The sequence below is a fragment of the Rhineura floridana genome, chromosome 7 (genome assembly GCF_030035675.1).
Source record: "Rhineura floridana isolate rRhiFlo1 chromosome 7, rRhiFlo1.hap2, whole genome shotgun sequence".
In the NCBI taxonomy this organism is placed as follows: domain Eukaryota; kingdom Metazoa; phylum Chordata; class Lepidosauria; order Squamata; family Rhineuridae; genus Rhineura; species Rhineura floridana.
Genome location: NC_084486.1, coordinates 110,411,772 through 110,433,876, shown reverse-complemented (window position 1 = coordinate 110,433,876; position 22,105 = coordinate 110,411,772). Strand labels below are relative to the sequence as shown.

The following is a 22,105-nucleotide window of genomic DNA, read 5'->3' as shown; positions in this document are numbered from 1 at the left end:
GTAACATGGGGGAGATCTGTGTTCCTCCAGATGATCTCAGTGATAGACTTTCATTCATGAGGTAGGTTAGATTTTGACCTAACCTACCTCACAAGGCTGTGAGTATAAAAGAGTTGGCTCCTCAGCTCCTTGGAGGTCAAGTGGGACAACCACAAAAAGGGTCATCTATCATATATTTTGGAAAGTTGTTTGTCTGTCTGTTCTCTATGCATTTGGACACCAAATTTCTTAACTAATATTTGCATGATGGTTCCTGAGGTCAAGAAACAGGATTTCATCTATGTTTGGATACAGTTGGATGCCATTCTAAATGAACTTTTCAAAACTGCACTGATTTTTTTGTTTTGTTTTTAGAATTTCCAAGCAACTCCGGGTACAAGGTTGCTGGTAAATAAGTTAAATTGCCACCTGGGGCTCCTTTGGGAGGATGGGTGGGATACAAATCAAATAAATAACAACAGTAACAAGTAAAAGTGTTCACAGAAATTTGGCTGTTAAAATGGATGTTGTTCCAGTCTAAAGAATGTGTCTGTGTGAGAAACAAATATTTTCTGAAGTACTTTTCATACCTTTTGCAAATGATAAACCTCACCTTCATAACCACTCAGGATAAGATGGTACTTGAGTCAGGCAGGCAGACAATGCAATCTATCTCAGCTATTTATGTTTGCGTAAATGATTGGTATGTGGGCCACTAACCAAATTGTTATTTCCACAAATAAAGATTAAAGCATAAAGTTGATTGCATTTCTAAAGAGATCACAGTGGCTGGTTTAAAAGACTGAAATTACAAATACATCACTGGAACCATTTCTGTTGTGATTTAGTATTCAGTTTGGACGGAGAGACTAGGGTGCAAATTCCCACTCAACAATGGTGATACTTGCAGGGTGGCCTTGGATGAATCACTAATTCACCCTAACCTACTTTTGCTGTGAGGATAAAACAGGATATAAACATCCCATAAGTTCCCACAGGTTTCAGCCCAGAGCTTCTTACATCATTTATATTGAAAATGAAATTCTTTCGCTAACATTTTAACATGGATTTCAACTTAAATTTAATCATGCACATTGCCTCAGATTCTTGGAGGAAAGGAAGAAGAAAAATGTAATACATTAATAGATAAATAAGCATTATTGTGCACTAGCAAATGGAGCATTTGTCTAGCTGTTACTGGAAGCCCCAACAAATTATAGTTTGAAGATAGTATATCATGAGGCAACTGAGATCTCACAGTCCAACATTCCATTCTACATGTGGCTTGGCTTGCTCTGTGCTGGAATGCTGCAGACCTTTGTTTTGAGGTAAACTTAACGACCCAAGTTTTGACTGCTAGATGCACAAATATTCCATAATCAGATTGTTTTGGATTATGCTCATGCCAAATTTCAGTTTTCTGGGTGGCCTAGAAGAACGGTTATCTAATGCTTTGCTGATACCTGTGTCTTTTAGCTTCTCTGACATTTTCTTCCTTTGTGAAAGAGGCTTCAATATTTTTGCCTCTTTCTCAGGGTGCTTTAGGATGTCTTTCAAATTTTGGTGGGTGACAAATTAAGTTTATCTTATTGTTGCAGGTGGTGGTGTGTGGATTTTTCTCTCTCTTTCAATTAAAAATTTCTCTAATGTTCTGCAGCTACCTGTACTCCTGATCATTGAGGTCACACCCACACCATACATTTAAAGAACATGGCTTCCCCCAAAGAATCCTGGGAACTGCAGTTTGTTAAGAGTGCTAGGAACTGTAGCTTTGTGAGGAGTAAACTGCAGTTCTCAGGACTATTTGGGGGAAGCCATGTGCTTTAAATGTATGCTGTGGATGTGAACTAACTGCCTCAGATCAATGCAGTCAGTCACTGATTTTGTTTTTCAGGGAAGGCCTTTCTTTTATCTCTAAAAAAGGTTTTCCACACTAATTTCTTCAAAAGTACAAAAAAAATCACTTACAAAAAATTAGCAGCTGCCAGGCACATAAGAGCAGAGCTTGGAAAAGTTACTTTTTTGAACTACAATTCCAATCAGCCCCACCCAACATGGCCACTGGATTGGATTGATGGGAGTTGTAGTTCAAAAAAGTAACTTTTCCAAGATCTGCATAGGCGGCCACCTCCACACTTTCCCAGGCTTACAAGAAAGCCTCACTGAGGATGTCATGATGTTTGCAGGAAATGCAAACACTGAGAAATGCTGCAGAGTCCAGGCCACAGGAGAGATGATTTGAAGAATGAAAATAAAGACACTAACATCTTTTGGTCACCTTGGAAGTAGAGTAAGTGCAATAAAAACCCTGTACTCCACTCAACAATTGACTGCCTGTTTATGATACCAACATTAGCTCGCTATGGCAACCACTTTACTCTGCTTATTAGTAGACCCAGCCCTGACTTAGAAAGCAATTCCAGCTCTAGAAAGCTGTTGTAATTTATGCTGGTGTTATTTATGCTGATGTAAATTACCCTGTTCCAAATTTCATTCAGGAGGAATTTTGAGGAATTTGACTTACATCATAGTTTTTGCTGGCCTTTTGCTGCCAGCTTGCTAGGTCATGTGACTGAGCTGAAAGCGGTTTTGAACAGGTGTAAATCTCTCCTTTCCCCATCCCATCCCCGTTCTACCCCTTCCACGCTCCCAGAACACTCTTTTTTGGGACTTATGCCAGCATAAATTACACCACCTTAAACTCTGCTGGTTGAACCCTAGCTGAACTGGGTGAGGGATTTATGCTGGTGTAGCCCAAGGTGAGTCTTGGCTCAACTGGGAAAGCCCAAGATCTGCTGAATCCATGCTATCTCATCCCAGCAGATCTTGAGTTTAGATTGTGCTATTAGTCCGTTGATAGGGTCAAAGCATCTTCACATTATCTATCTGTAACCCACAGTACAAGTGTGCTGATACAAAGCATGGAAAACTGCAGGTGGGGGCCAAGCAAGGTTGATGAGAGTCTCTGTTCATAATAGAAAAATGTGCAGAGAAATATGGGGGATCGGTAGTGTTGTGCTGTCTTGTAAGCTCCCACTGACTCAACTGCTCTGGGACAACAGCCATTAATCTGGAAGGTTCCAGATCTGACCCAAGCAGAAAGCCCTACAACAGGCTCAGGGTGAAAGAATTTGATAGGCATGCTTGTTAATCTGAGTGAATCCTGAAATGCCCATAACAACTACATTTAGGTAGTTGTTTATATAGAATAATATGTTTGTATTGTATTGTGAAATTGCTTTGAGATGTTCCATAGGAAGCAATTCATAAATGAAATTAATTAATTAATTAATATTATACAGCCACAACAGCGGCTGTATGCTATAGTCAGCATGGATTTTTCAAATTCTGCAATGCTAAAGTGAAAATACCCCCATGCCATTCTGATGCTTCCCATAAATTCATTTGAAAACAAAACCTTACAAAATTTATAATCCTGAACGCAGAAACACTTGCTTAACAACCCTCTAAATTTTCATGGCGATACACAAAACAATCAGAGAGAATCAAGAGTTCAAAGTGTAAAAAGAGAGAGGAAAAAACCAGACCACTTTTGGACTTTTTTCTGTCAGAGTTCTCATAATCTGTTGAAATTTATTGAAACTCAGCCATGCTCACAGAGTATCGGTAATCCTATTACTGACCTTGCTCCATACTCAGACCTTCATCTTCTGCAGTTTAAAAGTTAAAAAGATGCCTGGCTGAGTTTTAACTAATTTAAGAAATTTAGCATTGAACTCAATGATAATGTGGGGCATGCTCAGTAAGAACCAACTGTCAGTGTTCTAAAACCCAGACTCACGGCTGTTTGGCTTGGCTAATCAGGGAGCCACACCCACATCAGACTTTGATTTCACTTGAGACAGTCATGGCGTCCCCCAAAGAATCCTGGGAAGTGTAGTTTGTGAAGGATGCGGAGAGCAGACTCCTATTCCCCTGACAGAGCTCCAATGACCAGAGTGGTTTAACAGTCAGCCGCTCTGACTGAAGGTCTGTGAGGGGGACAGGGCCTCTCCTAGCAACTCTCAGCACCTTTCACTAACCACACTTCGCAGGATTCTTTGGGAGAAGCCATGAAGCAGTGAAATAAAGGTCTGGTGTGGATGCGGCCAGGGACAGCTTTGGTTTAAATTTGGGTGGGAGGCTACATGTGCCTGCTGTAGAATAAAAAGGTGGGGAAACACTGAAAAACAATGATACTGTCCACAATGTTTTCCTTTTGGAAAGGAAAGGGGCTTCCCCTCAGTCCAGTACCAACCCACCCAATATTCTTCCCTCCCCCTCTCCTTCCTTCCCTCCCCCTCCCCTCCCTGCCCCTCCCCCATGTCAATTTAAGCTATCCTAAACATGATTGCACAGAAGTAAATCTCACTGAATGGAAAAAGTTTGCAAATGTTCAAACCCACATTCCCTTCTCCTTACTGCTATTCCCTCCCTCTTGCACCTTCCCTCCCCTCGCCCCTTCCTCCCCTCTCCTTCCAATCCCCTCCCCTCTCCATCTCCCTCCTCCTTCCCCCATGATCAGTTTTACCTATCTTAAGCATGATTGCACAGGAGTAAATCCCATTGAACTTAATAAGCATGCAAATGATCAAACCTGCCTTTCCCCTCCTCCTGACTCCCATCACCTCCCTTTTTCCCCTTCCCTCCCTCTTCCTTTGCCCCTCCCCTTCCAATCCCCTCCTTCCACTCCCCACTCCCTTTGCTTCCTCCTCTCCTCTCCTCTCCTCTCCTCTCTCCCTCCTCCTCTCCCATGGTCAGTTTTACCTATCCTAAGCATGATTACATGGGAGTAAATTCCATTGAACTCAATAAACATGCAAATGATCAGACCTGCGTTTCCCCTCCTTCCCTTCTCCTCTCCCTTCCTCCTCCCTTCTTCTTCCGCTCTCCTCTTCCTTCTTCCTCCTCCCCTGCCCAGTCCAGCCCTCCCTCCTTCCCTGGTCAGTTTTACCTATCCTAAGCATGATTGCATGGGAGTAAATCTTACTGAACTCAAAAAACATGCAAATGATCAAACCTGCCCTTCTCCTCCCTTCCCCCTCCTCCCCTCCCTCCTCTTCCCCTACCCTAGCCCTTCCTCCTCCTCCCCTCCCCATCCTCTGTGGTCAGTTTCATCTATCCTAAGCATGATTGCAAGGGAGTAAATCCCACTAACCTTAATAAGCATGCAAATGATCAATCCATTCTCAACAAACTTGAGTAGAGCTGCATGTCATCAGCGTACTGATGGCAACACACTCCAAAACTCTGGATGACCGCACCCAACAGTTTCATGTAGATGTTGTACAGCATGGGGGACAGAACTGACCCCTGTGGAACCCCATACTGGAGAATCCACAGGGCTGAGTGATGTTCCCCAAGCACCACCTTCTGGAATCGACCTGCCAAGTAGGAGCAGAACCACTGCCATGCAGTACCTCTCACTCCCAAATCAGCCAGTTTTCCCAGAAGGATACCATGGTCGATGATATCGAAAGCTGCTGAGAGATCAAGGAGAATCAACAGAGTCACACTCCCCCTGTCCTTCTCCCGACAAAGATGATGATACAGGGCGACCAAGGTTGTTTCCATTCCAAAACCAGGCCTGCAACCCGACTGAAATGGATCCAGATAATCGGTCTCATCCAAGAGTCTGGAGCTGGCCTGCAACAACTCGTTCCAGTATCTTGCCTAGGAATGGAACATTTGCAACCGGCCTATAGTTATTAAGATTTTCTAGGTCCATGGAAGATTTCTTCAGGAGTGGTTTCACTACCGCCTCTTTCGGACAGCCAGGGACCACCCCCTCTCGCAAAGAGGCATTAATCACTTCCCTGGTCCAGCCGGCTGTTCCATCCCTGCTAGCTTTTATTAGCCAAGAAGGGCAAGGATCCAGTACAGAAGTGGTTGCACGAATCTATCCAAGCAACTTGTCAATGTGCTCAAGCTGTACCAACTGAAACTCATCCAAGAGTTTGTTAAGTTCATTAACATAGTGTAATTTACTAGAAAGTTGCAAAACTTTGCACAAGAGTATGAATACTGCTAGCGTACAAGTTGAGGGCCCATGAAAAATCAAAGGGAAATGGGGAAAACAACTGGGAAATTCCCCCTATGGTGCAATCAGATCAAACTGCTGAGCTTTGGGACTAAGCAAGTAGCTTTCTGTCCTGATTTTCAGCAGTCTAGCACTGTAGTACAATAGTCCTACAGCTCTGTCTGCTATAAGAAGCTGCACATCTTGCCCGAACCTAATGACCAGGGTGAAAGCTTAGTTCCTCAGTCATGACCAGAGCTTGGAAAAGTTACTTTTTTGAACTACAACTCCCATCAGCCCAATCCAGTGGCCATGCTGGCTGGGGCTGATGGGAGTTGTAGTTCAAAAAAGTAACTTTTCCAAGCTCTGGTCATGACGATGATCCTATATGAATGTGTGTTTGGATGAATTATGTGAGGTTTTTATTGAGTTGGTGGAGTCCTAGGTTAAATAGCATTTTAGCATCATAGTGTTAGTCTGCCAGTTTTGTTGTACAGTCTTTTGGTATATGTACCAAGCAGATTGTTGGGACTGGTAATTGTTCAGAGTGTTTATGGGTGTGCAGATAGTCATCTGTCTATTAGTACAAATGTGCTAATGGGTGTGGAATTTGTGTGGCTCTTCAATGAATGGACCGAGTGAGTGGAATCATATTGTATTATTAGTCCAGCTTCGCCCACCCACATGAGGCCTGGGCGGGCGGCGCTTAGTTGCGGCTAGTGGGCGAAGTCGCAGCCGCCTTTTTTAATAAGGGCAGCGTCCCATATCAAATGTAATCGGCACACACAACGTGCTGCTAGGAGGGGCGGAGCATCAGGGGGCTTATTTGAGCCCGTGCCACACCCTCCTTCCTCCTCTTTGCCTCGCAATGATGTGGGACACAGATGAAGCTGCGAGGGACAAGAGCTGCGGCCATTTTGATTTGGCCGCGTGGTTGGCACCATTTCGTTTGGCTTCTGCGGTGCAGCGGCATCTGGTGACGGCCGCATTTGGAGGCCTAGTCGGCCTGTTTGTGGATCCCCCTCCCCTCATGGTAGTAGGGGAGGGCCATAGACGTGGCTGAGGGCCGGCACTGCGGGTGTTAGTGGCCTTGTGAGGAGGCCTGGCTGGTATAGGCCTTGTTGACTCGACTGCTCCCCCCGCTAGAGGGAGTAGGGAGTGGGTGTAAAGCAAGAACACACACACACATTCCTAAGGGGTGCTGGCTGCTTCCCCCCCATATATGTTGGAGGGAGTGGGTGTAAAACAAGAACACACACACATATATCATAAGGTTTCCATAATCAATAAAATAGAGATTAGATAGATAGACAGATAGATAGATAGATAGATGCCCAATGCCGCCCAAGAAGGGGAGGGGGGCCAAAAGGGAAAGGGAAGGCAGTTCGGCCCCCACCTAAGCACCCCCCCTGTTGGCTGGATCCTCAGAGGATGATGAGGCACCACTATGGGTGGTTATTCTAGGGTGTCTGGAGGCATTAGAGAGGTGGGGAAAGGGTGTGCCTGGGCATGACTCCATGCCATCTGCCCCTGGGAATTCGGCAGTGGCAGTGGAGTCCTGGAGAGCTAAGACGACGAGGCAAGGCAGCAGTTCGACAGGGCGGTGGGCAGGCACTAACCAAAATGTTGTTAATTTAATCCTAGCCCGGCTCGATGCCCTGGAAGCTCACCCACCCCCTCTGGGACCATCTGGAACAGTTGGAGCTGTTGAGGCTCAGGCATATGGAATGTCAGAGGCTATGGCTGATGAGGGCAGGGCCACAGAGGTGCTGCGGCCAGTAGCAGGGGCAGGTGAGTCGGTCAGACCTGCTCAGGCGAGTGGGTGGCTGGGTTGGGGATGGCCCCCTTGGGGGCCATGGGTCTCTGGACAAGAGGGGCAATTTTCTACCCCTTCTAGGACCGACGCAAGCCCTGCATCACAAGGTGGACAAGGAATGGCACTGGCACAGGCAGGTTCTCAGCCTCCTCTTCAGGCGGTTTGCCAACAAGTTTGGCAGCAAGCTGGTGGAGACAGGGTTTCTGCAGTAGCTGCTCCCATGGTGGGGGCAAATTCACCCGCTATGATAGCAGTTGAGCAGCAAACCATAGCCCCGGCTTCTTCTGCAGCTTTGGATCCGTTTGGATCAATAGCTGCGAGTGCTGTTCCTTTCGGGGAAGCATCTATTACCCTAGGCTTCCACCTGCTCCCAGTGACCAAAGACAAGACATGTTCAGAGGAGGACAACAAGGGTGATCGGGGCCTGGAAATGAAGCCCTTTAAGGAGAGACTGAAAGAACTGGGCATGTTTAGCCTTGAGAAGACTAAGGGGAGATATGATAGCACTCTTCAAGTACTTGCAAGGTTGTCACACAGAGGAGAGCCAGGATCTCTTCTTGATAGTGCAAAACTTGAAATAATGGGCTCAAGTTACAGAAAGCCAGATTTCAGCTGAACATCAGGAAAAACTTCCTAACTGTAGCAGTTATTTATTTATTTATGTATTATTTAATTTGTATCCTGCCCTTCCAGCAGGAGCCCAGGGCGGCAAACAAAGCGCTAAAAACACTTTAAAACATCATAAAAACAGATCTTAAAATACATTAAAACAAAACAGCGTTAAAAACATTATTAAAAAACATATTAAGTAATTCTAACACAGACACAGACTGGGATAGGTCTCAACCTAAAAGGCTTGTTGAAAGAGGAAAGTCTTCAAAAGGTGCCGAAAAGATAGCAGAGATGGCGCCTGCCTAATATTCAAAGGGAGGGAATTCCACAGGGTAGGTGCTGCCACACTAAAGGTCCGTTTCCTATATTGTGCAGAATGAACCTCCTGATAAGATGGTATCTGCAGGAGGCCCTCACCTGCAGAGCGCAGTGATCGACTGGGTATATAAGGGGTAAGACGGTCTTTCAGGTATCCTGGTCCCGAGCTGTATAGGGCTTTGTACACCAAAACTAGAACCTTGACCTTGGCCCGGTAGCAAATGGGCAGCCAGTGCAATTCTTTCAGCAGCAGGGTGACATGTTGGCGATACCCTGCCCCAGTGAGCAGTCTCGCCGCCGCATTTTGCACCAGCTGCAGCTTCCGGACCAACCTCAAGGGCAGCCCCACATAGAGCGCATTACAGTAATCCACCCTGGAGGTTAGCAGTGCATACACAGCAGTGGTCAGGCTATCCCGGTCCAGAAATGACCGCAGCTGTCTCACCAACCGAAGCTGGTAAAAGGCACTCCTAGCCACTGAGGTCACCTGGGCCTCTAGCGACAAAGATGGATCCAGGAGCACCCTCAGGCTACAGACCTGCTCTTTCAGAGGGAGTACGACCCCATCCAAAGTAGGCAACTGACCAATTATCCAAACTCGGGAACCACCAACCCACAGCGCCTCTGTCTTGCTAGGATTCAGACTCAGTTTATTGGCCCTCATCCAGCCCACCACCGATTCCAGTTAGAAGCACGACAGTGGAACCAATGACTTAGGGAGGTGGTGGGCTCTCCAACACTTGAGGCATTCAAGAGGCAGTTGGACAGCCACCTGTCGGGTATTCTTTAACTTGTATTCCTGCAGTGAGCAGGGGGTTGGACTTGAAAACCTTATAGGCCCCTTCCAACTGTACTATTCTATGATTTTATGATTTCTTTGACTAAAAGTTAATAATGAGGGAAACAGACACTCATCACCAGGATGGGAATTCTACAAGAGGGAAACAACTACCAAGAAGGCCCTGTTGTGGGTCACATCCAGCTGGGCTGCATCCAGCAGTTAAGGCCCATTAGTCAAGAACAGCCCTTTTAAAAGGTAAAAAGGACTATTCAGGAATGCACACGATGACCATACTTCTCAACACTTCCCCCCCCCGACCACATGAATATTCCTGAGTCATGGCAGATCACTTAATGATTTTTCTGTCCATTGTCTAGCAATTGTAGTGCACTGGACTAGATCATAAAGTTGCCTTTATACATCAACTGAACGAAGCTTGAGGACCACAGGTGGTTCACGGACCACATTTTGTGAACTCCTACCATATTCAAAAGAAGGTAAATCTTTTAATACATTTGTAGAAGAGGAAAGTTAAAGTGCTACCTTTAAGAATTGTATAGAAGAGGGAAGTTAAAATGCTGAAACCTCCCAAAATTCTCCCTACTGCATATGTCAGTTTACTTATTTATTTAAAATATTTAAATACACTTACTACGGAGCAAGATCCACTGGACACCATGGAAATTTATTCACAGTAAATATGCACAGAATTATGCTGCATGTTAATTTTCTCCTTGGATTGTTGTCTACTGCACTTTGCATCACATTTAAAATAAACAAAGTCAAAAGATACCAAATAAAACCAGGAAAGGGTTCTTCAGCTTCAGAAACATTCAGAGGAGGCAGAGGGTGCCAGGCAGTCACCCTCTGAAACCCCGTTGAAGCTGCCCCCACCATCTATGAGCGGGTGTAGGAACTATCCCTATTCTTTCCGTGTTATTCCTATCTCTGGTACCAAAGTTTCTGTTAAAAAAGTAATGCCCAGAAACACATCTACTTTGTTAACTGAGGTATTACTCTATAGGAAAAAAGAAAGTGAGAAATCTAGGTTGCATAATTATAAAAAAAGATTAATCGTTAACTAACCATGTGGGGGGAAATGATGGAAATATCTTAATCTTTGCCTGCTGGATTCCATGTAGAAAGTAAATCATGTTTAGTATAAAATGTACTTCACATTAATGTATTAGTTTACATTCTGGTATCTTCCCTCGCTTTTAAATTATATTATTGTTATACCTTATGTATGTTTTGTTCAATAAGCAGGTGTTTACTTCTCAGAGGTACAACATACAGTAAAAAATCTAATCTAATTTTGTTCTTTGGTTTTATGAATGCTATTTAGTTTCTTAGGCTGCAATCCAATTCACACTTAACTAGGAGTAAGCCCCATTGAACCCAATGGAACTTACTTCTGAGAAGACATGTATTGGATTGCAGCCTCAGTAACCACATCCTATTTTTATAAACTTGAAAACTCTTATGTTGTGATAACTAAAGATTTTTATACTAAAGAAGATAATACCTTTGATTTGCCTACTTCAAGGTGTAGCTATATCAAACAACTTAGATGTGGTTCAGACTCTCCACAGTTTGCTGTGTGATAGCCTGCAGGAGCACATAGGGCCACTGATGAGATTCAAGTAGAGGTTCTGACTGAATGAATCAGCACCTTCATATGTGGTTATTCATGTGACTATCAAGATTTGTATAACTGCAGTAGTTTAAAAATGGCTGTGTTGAATATGCAAATTTTGATCCATATTTTTACAGACCCCATGTGTGGTGTAGTGGTTAGAGTGTTGGACTATGACCTAGGAGACCAGGGTTCAAATCCCCACACAGCCATGAAGCTCACTGGATGACCTTGGGCCAGTCACTGCCTCTCAGCCTTCTGGGACAATGAAAATGCATTACTAATTAATTAAATAAATAATGCTGCCCTTTTATAACAAAGCCAGCTGCCCGGAGAAGCCACCTCACTGTGCTCGATGATAAGGCCAGTCCTGCAATCCAGTCAGCATCTCTGTTTGCACCAACAGAAAACTGGACCAGCAGGAGTAGGGTGGGGATAGTTGAGAATCTGAACTGGCCTTAGAGTGCTTCATCTTATTTCTTCTTTGCAAATGAAACTGAAAGTGGATTCCCATATCTTTGCCCCCATTTTTGATCCAGACTTTATACCAGTGGTTCTCAAACTTTTTTGATTCACGGCGCACTGTAAAACATATAAAAATTTTCTGGCGCACTTTGTGTACAAAATTAAAAATATATTAATATATTTTAAACTATGAATAAAATAACTTAAACAATAGAAAACTATTACTTACCCTACACAAATGGGGTTCTTCTCATTTTTAAAATATACTTTCATAATATTTGAGGCACACCTAGCCATCTCGTAGGGCGCACCAGTGTGCCTGGGCGCACCGTTTGAGAATCACTGCTTTATACTATGTCAGGGCAATTTAAAGACATACACAGTAGAAAGAGACATTAAAAAAAAAACCTTAGCCAATAAATCATATAAATATAATTAGCCAGATCTACTCCCTTCTTCCATATGTTCCTCCCTGCTCCAAATCCTCAACCTTGAGAGGTAAGACTGGCAACAACTTGGAGTTAAGGGATGATATCCAACATTACTCATACAGTAGACCTATTTATTTCAGAGTCTTTTCAGTTGCAGCAAGAACTCCTAGCTAAGCAAGGACTACAGGGCTCCTGCTTTAGGTGCTTGGTGAAAACCTGGCTTTTAAAAAAGGCCTTTGGCTAATTGTGCAATTTTTGCTGACTTTGTGCTGCTGGAATTTGTTAAATAGGGTGTATATTGATCATTTATTTTATCTTCTTCTTAAGCCCTTCTCCAGATCCCCCTCTGAGGGAGGCTCAGAGGGCGGTGACAAGGGAGAGGGCCTTTTCAGTTATGGCTCCTGATCTGTGGAATGCGCTCCCCAGTGAGGTCTGCTTGGCACCTTCATTGTTATTTTTTTGGCACCAGGTAAAGAATCACCTTTTACCCCAGGCATTTGAAAGACTGAGATGATGCTATTTGTATTAGTGTGCTGTCAAAGCTTTCTGTGACTTTATGGGGGTTGTTGTTGTTTTATTGTTCTGTTTTTATGGTATGGTATATTTACTTTTGTTTTTAACAGTGTTGTAAGTTGTTTTTAACAGTTTTAACAGTGTTGATCTTCAGGTAACAAGCGACTAATAATTCAGTAATAATAATTCAATAGGTATGATGTTTGTTTTGCTTTGGATAATGATCCAGTCTTTAAAACATTTGCTTGAAAAAACATTACACTGAATTCAACCGGTAATAGCAGTTTTCATCCTTTACTGAAACTCTGCAAGGTTCAAAAACACAAATAGCACAGGGCCTTCCCCAGGCACTCTAATGTCCCAGAGGGATACATCAAAGTCTTTTGTGAGGCTTCTGATTGTGTAGGAATCTGTTTACTGTGGAAGTCTCTGCAAGACCTTAAGAACATGAGAGAATCCAGGCCAGAGTGCACCACTTTTTTTTTAATTACTATTAAAAAGTAGTAACAGAAATCAACATGAGTTTCAAAATAAAAGTGTTAAGGTGTTACTACCCCTTGGTGCTTGTTGTATTACTGTTTTTTGGCAGATTATCCACCTCAACTGAGTTTAATCACACACAAGATGTTAATTAAATATCTTGTGGATTAGAGATGTATAGGAGCAATTCAAACCAGTAAATGTAATAAAAAAAAACCTGATTTCATAGCAAAGCAAATTTGCCAGTTTGTGATACAGAAAAAGACCATATAATACTTAGGCTGCAAATCATGCACAGTTGCCTGTGAGAAAGCTCCACTGATCACAGTTACTTTTGAGTAAAAATTAGGCATTTCATTTTATTATTATTTATTTATGAATCAAATGTGAAGCCACAATATCAAATGAAACAGCTTTGCAAACTCAAGAATAATTACTTGACAATATTTGATCTCTGCATAAGCTGGTTGACAGATATAATTAGCATTTATCTGAATCAGAATCTATAAGAATATTTATGATCACACTAATTGCAATGTATTTAATTCCTTTCATCCCCCCACCCCCAATAACACAGGCTATTTATGCTCAAGGTGAGAAACGGGCTCACAAAAGTTGTGTTTTTTGTGATGACACTATAATCAAAAATAAACTGAAATAGGAAACATTAAGTTGGATAAAATTAGCACAAGCAGAGTACATAGAATAGGATAGTAATAAGATACTGTGAAAAGACTGCTGCAGTCTGATACCCTGACTGTGAACTAGTGCCAGCATAACTTCTTGTTCCTGGTTTCGTTGACAAATGCGGAATTATATTTTGCTTAACTGACAATCAATGGGACCTGTTCAGGAGGTCCAGCCACAAAATTATTCTGGCATAACTTTCTCATAATCTCAACCTTTGTTTTAAGAACAGATTTTTACCGGCTGGCCAGAACATAATGAAAAGGCATATCAATTCACTCGTTGGAGTTGGCCAGACTGTAAAATGTGAGCAGTGGGCAGGAATGAAGCATGTGCTGAATCTTGTGTGCTATATAACCACTATGTCAACTAAACATTATAGTAGCCAATATTGCCACATTGTTCCGAGTCCAATTTATAGTCTGGAGAAATGGCGAGAAGCATAGGGGAAAAAGTTTCTGTGTTGTTAAAACTGAGGGACTCAAGAGATGACCTAACACAGGAGAAGATGAGAGCAGTAGAGGCAAAAGGTGAGGGAATACTTAAGTAGGCAGGTATGCATGCAAGAGCAGGAACGAGAGGAGGTGGGATCAGTGACTGAAGAAGCCTTTTCAGGGCTTGGAAGGGGTTATAGAGAACTGAGGTACAGTGCAGCTGTGTGTGAAAGATACATTCAGAAACATCAAAATATTTGGAATAATTATTTCACCTAACATTACCATTGTAAGAAAGCAAAGTTAATGATTACTCTTGTACAGTTTTTCAAACTGTGAAAGTGCCAAGGAGAGTGTGTGAACCATTACTTAAGTGTGTAGACTAACAGTTCTGAAAGCAAGCCTTCTAACTTTCAAGTATTATCTGGCTTGATAAAGCAGCATCATTTGCAGCACTTCTAGAAGTTGAGAATGTATTTTTTTTTGCCAGAGAATGAATAGAGAACTTAATCTTGTGAGCTAAATCTTGAACAGCCAAAGCTTTACTTTTCAGTTGCATAGATCAATGGTCACACAAAAAGAAACTGGCTAATGATATTCTCTAAAGTGCAAACTGTAAACACACCAAAATTAGGACAGCTGCTGATGCAGATGCCTGGAACAAGGAGAAAACACTACTTAATCTAAAAGCTTCTTCGCCATTGACAAATATGTGTAGCAAACTCTGTCTGGTGCACATAATTTCCTACAAATTTCAGCCACCTTTCATTGCTCACTCATATCATAATTCTCCCCAAGGTGCTCTCACCAAGTTGCATCTTTTCAGAAGACCTAAAGTAGCTTGTACAATACAATACAGCCCATCTGATGGTTGCAATTTATGCCATAGTCTCTTCACTCCTACTTGGCTCTTTATGTTTCAATTTTCCACCCCACCCCCCATTGCTGTACTGGCTCCCAACTAAACTTTTCATCTCTCCATGTCTCAGGTTCCTCTCTGGGTCAATGAGAGTTTTCCTCCAACAATTATAGAGGCAGAGGCCCTGATCTAGACTAGGAGTGAAGCAGGTGGCAAAGAGTTACAGCCCCCTACCACTATGCCAGAGTACGAATCTGAATGAGGGCCCCTGCACCTGTAATTTGTTTTTTAAATAATGCAGTTGCTAATTGCATGATTGGCATCTTGTCTAGTTTGGTCCTTATCTTGCAGTTCCAGAGATACAACAATTATATTCCTTATCAATGACCATTTCTCCTAATTTCTCACTATCTCTCAAACCTCATCCCCAGGGCTTGTAAGTAGGGTTGCCAGGTCAGAAGCATCCCAAAGCCTGAGATTTCAGGGGCGGGCTCTAGTAATGTCATGGGGGCAGGTCATAGTGATGTCACAGGGGTGTGCTGTAGTGATATCACAGGGGCGGGCCCAAGCGATGTCATTACACATCATACATTAAGCATCAACCACAGTTGCTTGGAGCAGACAGTTCAAACAAAAACATTTCTCTGATTGGAAATTAAGATAGAAATCTTAGCTGAAAGATACAGCCTGGGTAGGGAACATTTAATCAAGCCTACTTGTTTCTGGCAAGAAGGATTTAAGTGCCCTCAGGCCAGCCCAGTCACCAGAAGGCCACTGTAGGAAGGAGCCTAGTGTTGTGGAGATGTTAGATAGCAGCACTCAGAAGTAAAGATGGATGCTCTTGAAGGCTGCAATTCTAAACAAACTTACTAAGCCCCATAGAACTCAATAGGACTTACTTCTGAATAGATATGGTTTGGATTGTGCTGTTGGTAAAGCTTGACTAGGGATCCTCTGCAAAAATTTCCATATCCAAATAGGGTTGGCAACCCCCTGCCTACAATGCCCTGCCCATACCTTTCAATATGGCTCTCCAAACTATAGATTTGACCCTTCACTTCTGAAAGAGGTCTGGGAAATTCTCTACCCTTTTCTGTTTACCTTGTGGGCTGCTATAAACTCACTTTAACAGCCAATCCAATTCTAGTGAGTAATAACTGACAGAGAGAAAACACACATGGTTTGATCCTTCACAGTCAGCAGCTTGGGAACAACAACAGTTGCAGCCACACTTCCCAGTATGTGAATTCTCTTTTGCCACTATTAAGCAAGAAACAAACCGTCATGCAACCAACAAGGTGCATCATCAACAGGTTTAAGGGGGTTGAGCTGAGCGCATGGAACCACTGTTTTTGCTTCTATGGATGTAAGGGAGTGAGGTTAAAGGTAAATGAAATGCAAATAGAAAAATAAAAATAAAAGACAGTGATGATTTCCTAAATGCAATACCATACCAACCACAACAAAATTTCTATGAGTAAGGCAGAAAACTCACCATCCTACAACCAATCAGGATTCCTAACCAAAAACCAAAACTAAAAAAATCCTGTCATCCAGTCAGCCAAGGTCACAGAAATCCCCATGCAGCACAACCTGACCCAGGGGCTGAAGTTATTGCAGAATACTGTGGCACGATTGCTGACAAGAGTGAGACCCTGGGCTCCTGCTAGGAGGAAGGGTGGGATACAAATAAATAATACCTCTGCTCTGAAATCTGCACTGGTTGCCAATTTGCTACCAGGCCAAGTTCAAGGTGTACTTTCCATGCTACAGGTGCCACATAGTACTTGTTCTGGTCTTGTAAGAAATCAGTCCTTTAGTGTGGCAGCACCTATGCTTTGGAACTCCCTGCCTATTGACATTTGGCAGATACCTTCAAATGCACAGTTATAAGATGGGGGATGCTTGACTCAGCAATGCTACATGTGAGAAGGATATTGGGATTGTCGTTGCTCACAAGCTGAATATGAGCCAACAGTGTAATGTGGCTACAAAAAAGGCAAATGCTATTTTAGGCTGCATTAACAGAAGTATAGTTTCCAATTTGTGTGAAGTGTTGGTCCCCCTCTGTTCAGCACTGGTTAGGCCTCATCTTGAGTACTGCATCCAGTTTTGGACACCACACTTAAGAAGGATGCAGACAAACTGGAACAGGTTCAGAGAAGGGCAACGAGAATGATCAGGGGACTACAAACAAAGCCCTATAAGGAGAGACAGAAAGAACTGGGCATGTTTAGCCTGGAGAAGAGAAGACTTAGGGGAGATATGATAGCACTCTTCAAATACTTGAAAGGTTGTCACACAGAGGAGGGCAAGGATATCTTTTCGATCATCCCAGAGTGCAGGACACGTAATAATGGGCTCAAGTTACAGGAAGCCAGATTTCAACTAAACTTCAGGAAAAACTTCCTAACTGTTATAGCAGTATGACAATGGAACCAATTACCTAGAGAGGTGGTGGGCTCTCCAACACTGGAGGCCTTCAAGAGGCAGCTGGACAGCCACCAGTCATGTATGCTTTAAATTGGATTCCTGCATGGAGCAGGGGATTGGACTTGATGACCTAATAGGACCCTTCCAACTCTATGATTCTATGAAAGAACATGGTGTAAAGCATTTGGACTACAATGCTTGATGAGACAGCAAAGTCATCCAAAGAATTAGAACACCAATACTTGGATGGAATGACTTGCTAAGCAAGCAGCAAACTTTAGCCTGGGAGACAGCAAGGGTCACTAATGTTTTGGGCCAGTGGGCACATTTGCAAACTGTTGTGGCCAACACACACACACCCTATTCTATTGGCTACAATACAATGCTTCTTTCAAGCCTAATTTCAGTGGAGGGAGGAGCTTCTGTGGGTACCAGGGAAAGGTTCTGTGGGAACATGTGCACCCATAGCTGCCATATTGGCACCCCCTGTCATACAGTGACTCCAGAAGGATTCATACACTGTTCCTAAACTTTCACTAGACATGTCTACAAGTGGGTTTTGGTTGCAGCTTGGATGAGCATCTGAGTTCTATGAGCCATACAGTGATGGCAACCCAGTAATTCATACAAGGTAAGTGTTGGGCAAGTACTTGCATCAATGCACTACTTTTTTTCTTTCAGGGACAGTTTCTACATGTATCAGTTTGACCAATATGTGAGGAGCACACCAGAAACGACAAAAAAGGGGAAAAAAGCATCCTTTTGACCACACACAAGACATGCTGCCCCTCACATGCTGCCCTCCCAAATCCACCTGTGCAGTGTGAATGTACGATCCAGATGCAGAAAGATGCCTCCCAGAGAAAGTGCTCCTGATGACTGAAACAAGTGAGCTCAGTAGTATGTTACACACACAAAACCCAAAGCGAACACCAGCTGGTTCACCTGCCAATCTGACTTGGGAGACAGGCGATCATTTCTTATTCTCAAATATGGGCATAGTCAGAGACTGAGCAAGAACCCAGGCATAACATAATCCAGCAAATTATGAAGACAAGAGTGCCTTTGAGCATACACAGAGTGTGATTCCCCTTGCCACTTAGTAACCACAACCAGGTTCTCATATATCTGGGGGAGGGGCTTGGAAGGTAGAGCATGTAATACTTCCTCCCCCCTCCCTTTGGCAGGGTCTCAATGCCTTTGACCTACAAGAAGGATATTAATTCAACAAGCGAAGCTATCTCTATGCAAGAAAAAGCTGCGCTTGAACGTCTTGCCTGTCACGCAACTGTTACAGGCCACAGAAGTCCCACAAGAAACGAAGAGAAAGACAGAGGGGAGGGGACGAGAGCCAATCCTAAGGCAGGTCAGAGCGCCGGCCTCAACTCACCTTTGCAGCAACACCAATGCGGAGGCGGTCCTCCTGCCCGCGCAAAGCGCTCAGCAGCGAAGCCAACAACAACAGCGCGAGACACCAGGAGCTGGGGCGCGCGAGTTGCTTCATGCCTCGGGGCGCACCTTTCCCCCCCGCTCTGGCTCTCTCTCAATTCCTCTCCCCCACCTTTCCAGTGCCAGAGGTCGCGCGGGCCACCACTCCGTGTCTGACGGACCCGCTGTCACTGTTCATTCACTGCCTAGGCAGGATATCTCCTGTTCCTCCTCCTCTGCCCACTTTCCCTTCGCGCCGAGTCTTCTCGGTTTGCACCCCAGAGTGGCCAGTATATGAGAAGTTCCCTCAGGGTGGCCTGGGGCGGGGCCGAAGCTGCGAGAAGGCGCGTAGAAGTTTGGGGGGGGGACAGCAGTGGGCGGGGCGAAACAAATCCCAAGGAGAGACGAAGTGAAGCCGGCGAGGTGTTTTACAACGTGCTTTGTCGGAGCAAGGAGAGCGCGGGATAGCGAGCGCGAGATACGGACACGCAAGTGGCTCGTCAGGTGTTGGCCAGGTACAAGGGACTGTCGGGGGAAAGCGAATGCTTAGCTTGGGATGAACTGACCGTATAGGGGCCATAAAGGAATGAGGGGAGCGTCTCCTCAAGCAGCTGTGGAGGGGAAACGGTCGCTTTTCCTCTCAGCCTTTTTCTGTGCCGGCCCTTAAGCTTCTACCCAAAAACTTTCCGGGCCTAAACATGGCTTGGATCGAATCGCACCATCGGGCAGCTCCTAGGGATACGTCCCCCCCTGCCTTGGGGAGCGGGGACTGGCGAACAAATCACAAACTGAACCTTCCCACATTTGCCTGAGCATCGAAATATGGCTGGCTGCGCGCTCGTATGTTTGCGGCCTGGCAGGGGTTTGCTCTCTGAACCCATTTCATCCTTCATCGGTATGATGAAGTAGGCTGTTGCCTGTGGGCGCTCCTGCTTCGACCCCTAGGCAGAGCATGTAACAAGGCAGTTTCTCTGGCAGTTGTCAGTAGACAGTAGGTGCAAGCCCCCACAGTTGATATGTGCAGTAATGTCACCCTGCCATGGCCCCTTCCATTATCCATGGGGTGAAAATGAGACTGCTGCTCATGCTCCATGACCAACTTTCCCATATGTACCTGGCTGGCCACTGTGAGAACAGGATGCTGGATTAGATGGGCCGTTGGCCTGATCCAGCATGGCTCTTCTTGTGTTATGTTTCCACTAATGGCATCTAGAGGAAAGGAAGAAATGCTATTGTGTGTGTGTGGTGCTTGCACTCCAGTACAAGTTTTGGACTGGCCTGCATTATCTGCATGGACTGGTGCTAACTAGAGTGTCAGACTGGCACCTGGGAGACCAGGGTTCAAATCCCTGCTTGGCCATGAAGCTCTCTGGGTAACCTTAGGCCTGTCATGGTTTCTCTGCCTAACTTACATCACAGGATAAAGTCAGGAGCAGGAGAACCATGTTTGTGTGCCTCCTTGAGCTCCTTGGTGGAAAGGTGGGATATAAGTGCAATAATAAATTAAAAAAATAGCAATGAATTGCTTATGGAAGGTCTTGGGTTCAATCCCTGGCATCTTCACTTTTCAGAAATTTAAGTAGCAGCACTGGGAAAGACTTCTGCCTGAGGCCATGGAGAGCTGCTGCCAGATAGAATAGACAGTACTGGGCCAATTGGTCACTCTCAGTATAAGATAATTTCATATAAGTTTTATCTGCCTTGGTTTGATGAGGATTAGCCTTGTTCCCCTATAGTTTACAGCAGCGGGAGCCAATATGGCACCCTCCAAATGTTGCTGGCCTACAACTACCATCCTCCCTGACCATTGTCCATGCTGCCTAGGGCTGATGGGAATTGTAGTCCAGCAACGTCTGAAGGGGGCCACATCAGCTACCCCTGGCTTACTTACAGTGTGGTGTGCATAGGTTCAGCATACCTGATATGTATATGGTCTCTACCTGGAATGTCAATGGAAACTGTATCCACCTTTTCTCAGGTCGAGAAGAGCCAAAACATTTTGCTGCCTGGAGTGGAACCCAAATGATGTTTTTCTCCATCCCTACTAGAGCTAACACTTGGAGAAATTTGAATCTCGGCAGAAGTTATTAAACAAAAATATCTGAGAGGCTTCCCTTCAGATACCAATTTGCAGGGTCAGAATTATTTTGTAAGCATGCATCCGAAACTTCCTAGTGATTTCCCCCCTCACATTTATATCCTGCCTTTCTTCTGCCATGGAACCTGAGACAGCATACATATGGCTCTCAGCAAGTTACTCAGCCAGGCACTGAGCAGGCTCAGAACATCTTCAGCAATGTGGTAGCCTTAAGAACGTTCAGTCACTGGGATATCTCAATGTGCAAGAGAAATACTGCAGTCTTTCCTGATCATCTTGAAAATAGGCATAGATTGTGTTTGAATGTGAGACATAAAATTGTGTCCTGAACAACTATATGCCACCTTTTATTCTGATGTCTTAAATTTGAAAGGAAACATCATGATAAAAAGAAAGTATATCACACAGACAAGGTAAACCAAAGTACTCACTTTAAAGCCATTTATGAATAAGTAAAGAGTACCTGATTCTGGTGAACTGAAATGTGTACATTGGCATGATCATGTATAAGACTGATCACTCATGGAGGAAGCAGCTTACCTGGGAAGCAGGTCCCTTGGGGATAAATTTCATGTGAGATCACATTTAATGTGTCTTCTTGTTTTGTTTTTTAAACAGTAGCGAGGGGGAGGGGTTCTGATTAGGATTAGGACCATGACATGCAGGGAGATAACTTTTCCCTCCCACACCGCAGTCCTGATGAAAATGGCCTCTCTCCCCAGAGCTGCTGTTTGCCATGGAGGAGGGGGGAAGCTGCTTTGGCATAATACATTTAACATAAACATATAGTTTGGTATTTGGTTTGGCAGATATGGCAGCTCGTGGGGAATAGTGTCTCATGTGCATATATTTTGAATCCTGCTTCAAAACTGCCACACATACTTTTGACTGGAAAAAAAATCAAACAATGAATTTGTGCACATCAGAGGAGGCTGGTCCATTAGGACAAATAGGGCACTGCCGCACCACACTCAGTCTGCTGTCAGCCAGCCTCCACCTTCCTTCCTTCCTAATGAGCAGCTAGACCAGGGAATGGCACTGGTTCTTGACTTGCTCCTTCTTAATGTTGCCCTTCTAGAATTCAGCAGGGAGGAGGACAGGGACAAAACTAGAATT

General features: G+C 44.2%; 2 protein-coding genes across 8 annotated transcripts in view; one reads left to right on the top strand and one right to left on the bottom strand.

Annotated features, from left to right (window-relative positions):
- COL4A3 (collagen type IV alpha 3 chain) overlaps window positions 1–19,189 on the bottom strand; it is a 152,989-nt gene extending 133,800 nt beyond the window's left edge. For 4 of the 5 annotated variants that reach the window (XM_061636829.1, XM_061636833.1, XM_061636834.1 and 1 more), the window contains exon 1: window positions 18,854–19,170. In XM_061636829.1, coding sequence (XP_061492813.1) covers window positions 18,854–18,967 — 114 coding nt within the window. In that variant the 5' untranslated portion in view covers window positions 18,968–19,170. Of the gene's footprint in view, window positions 1–18,853 lie in introns of all 5 variants that reach the window. The other variant, XM_061636830.1, reaches the window with a different exon arrangement.
- Window positions 19,190–19,295: 106 nt separating this feature from the next.
- The window catches only part of COL4A4 (collagen type IV alpha 4 chain), a 192,770-nt gene continuing 189,960 nt past the window's right edge, over window positions 19,296–22,105 (top strand). For all 3 annotated transcript variants that reach the window (XM_061636823.1, XM_061636821.1, XM_061636824.1), the window contains exon 1: window positions 19,296–19,406. The gene's annotated coding sequence lies outside the window, so the exon portion shown is untranslated. The remainder of the gene's footprint in view (window positions 19,407–22,105) is intronic.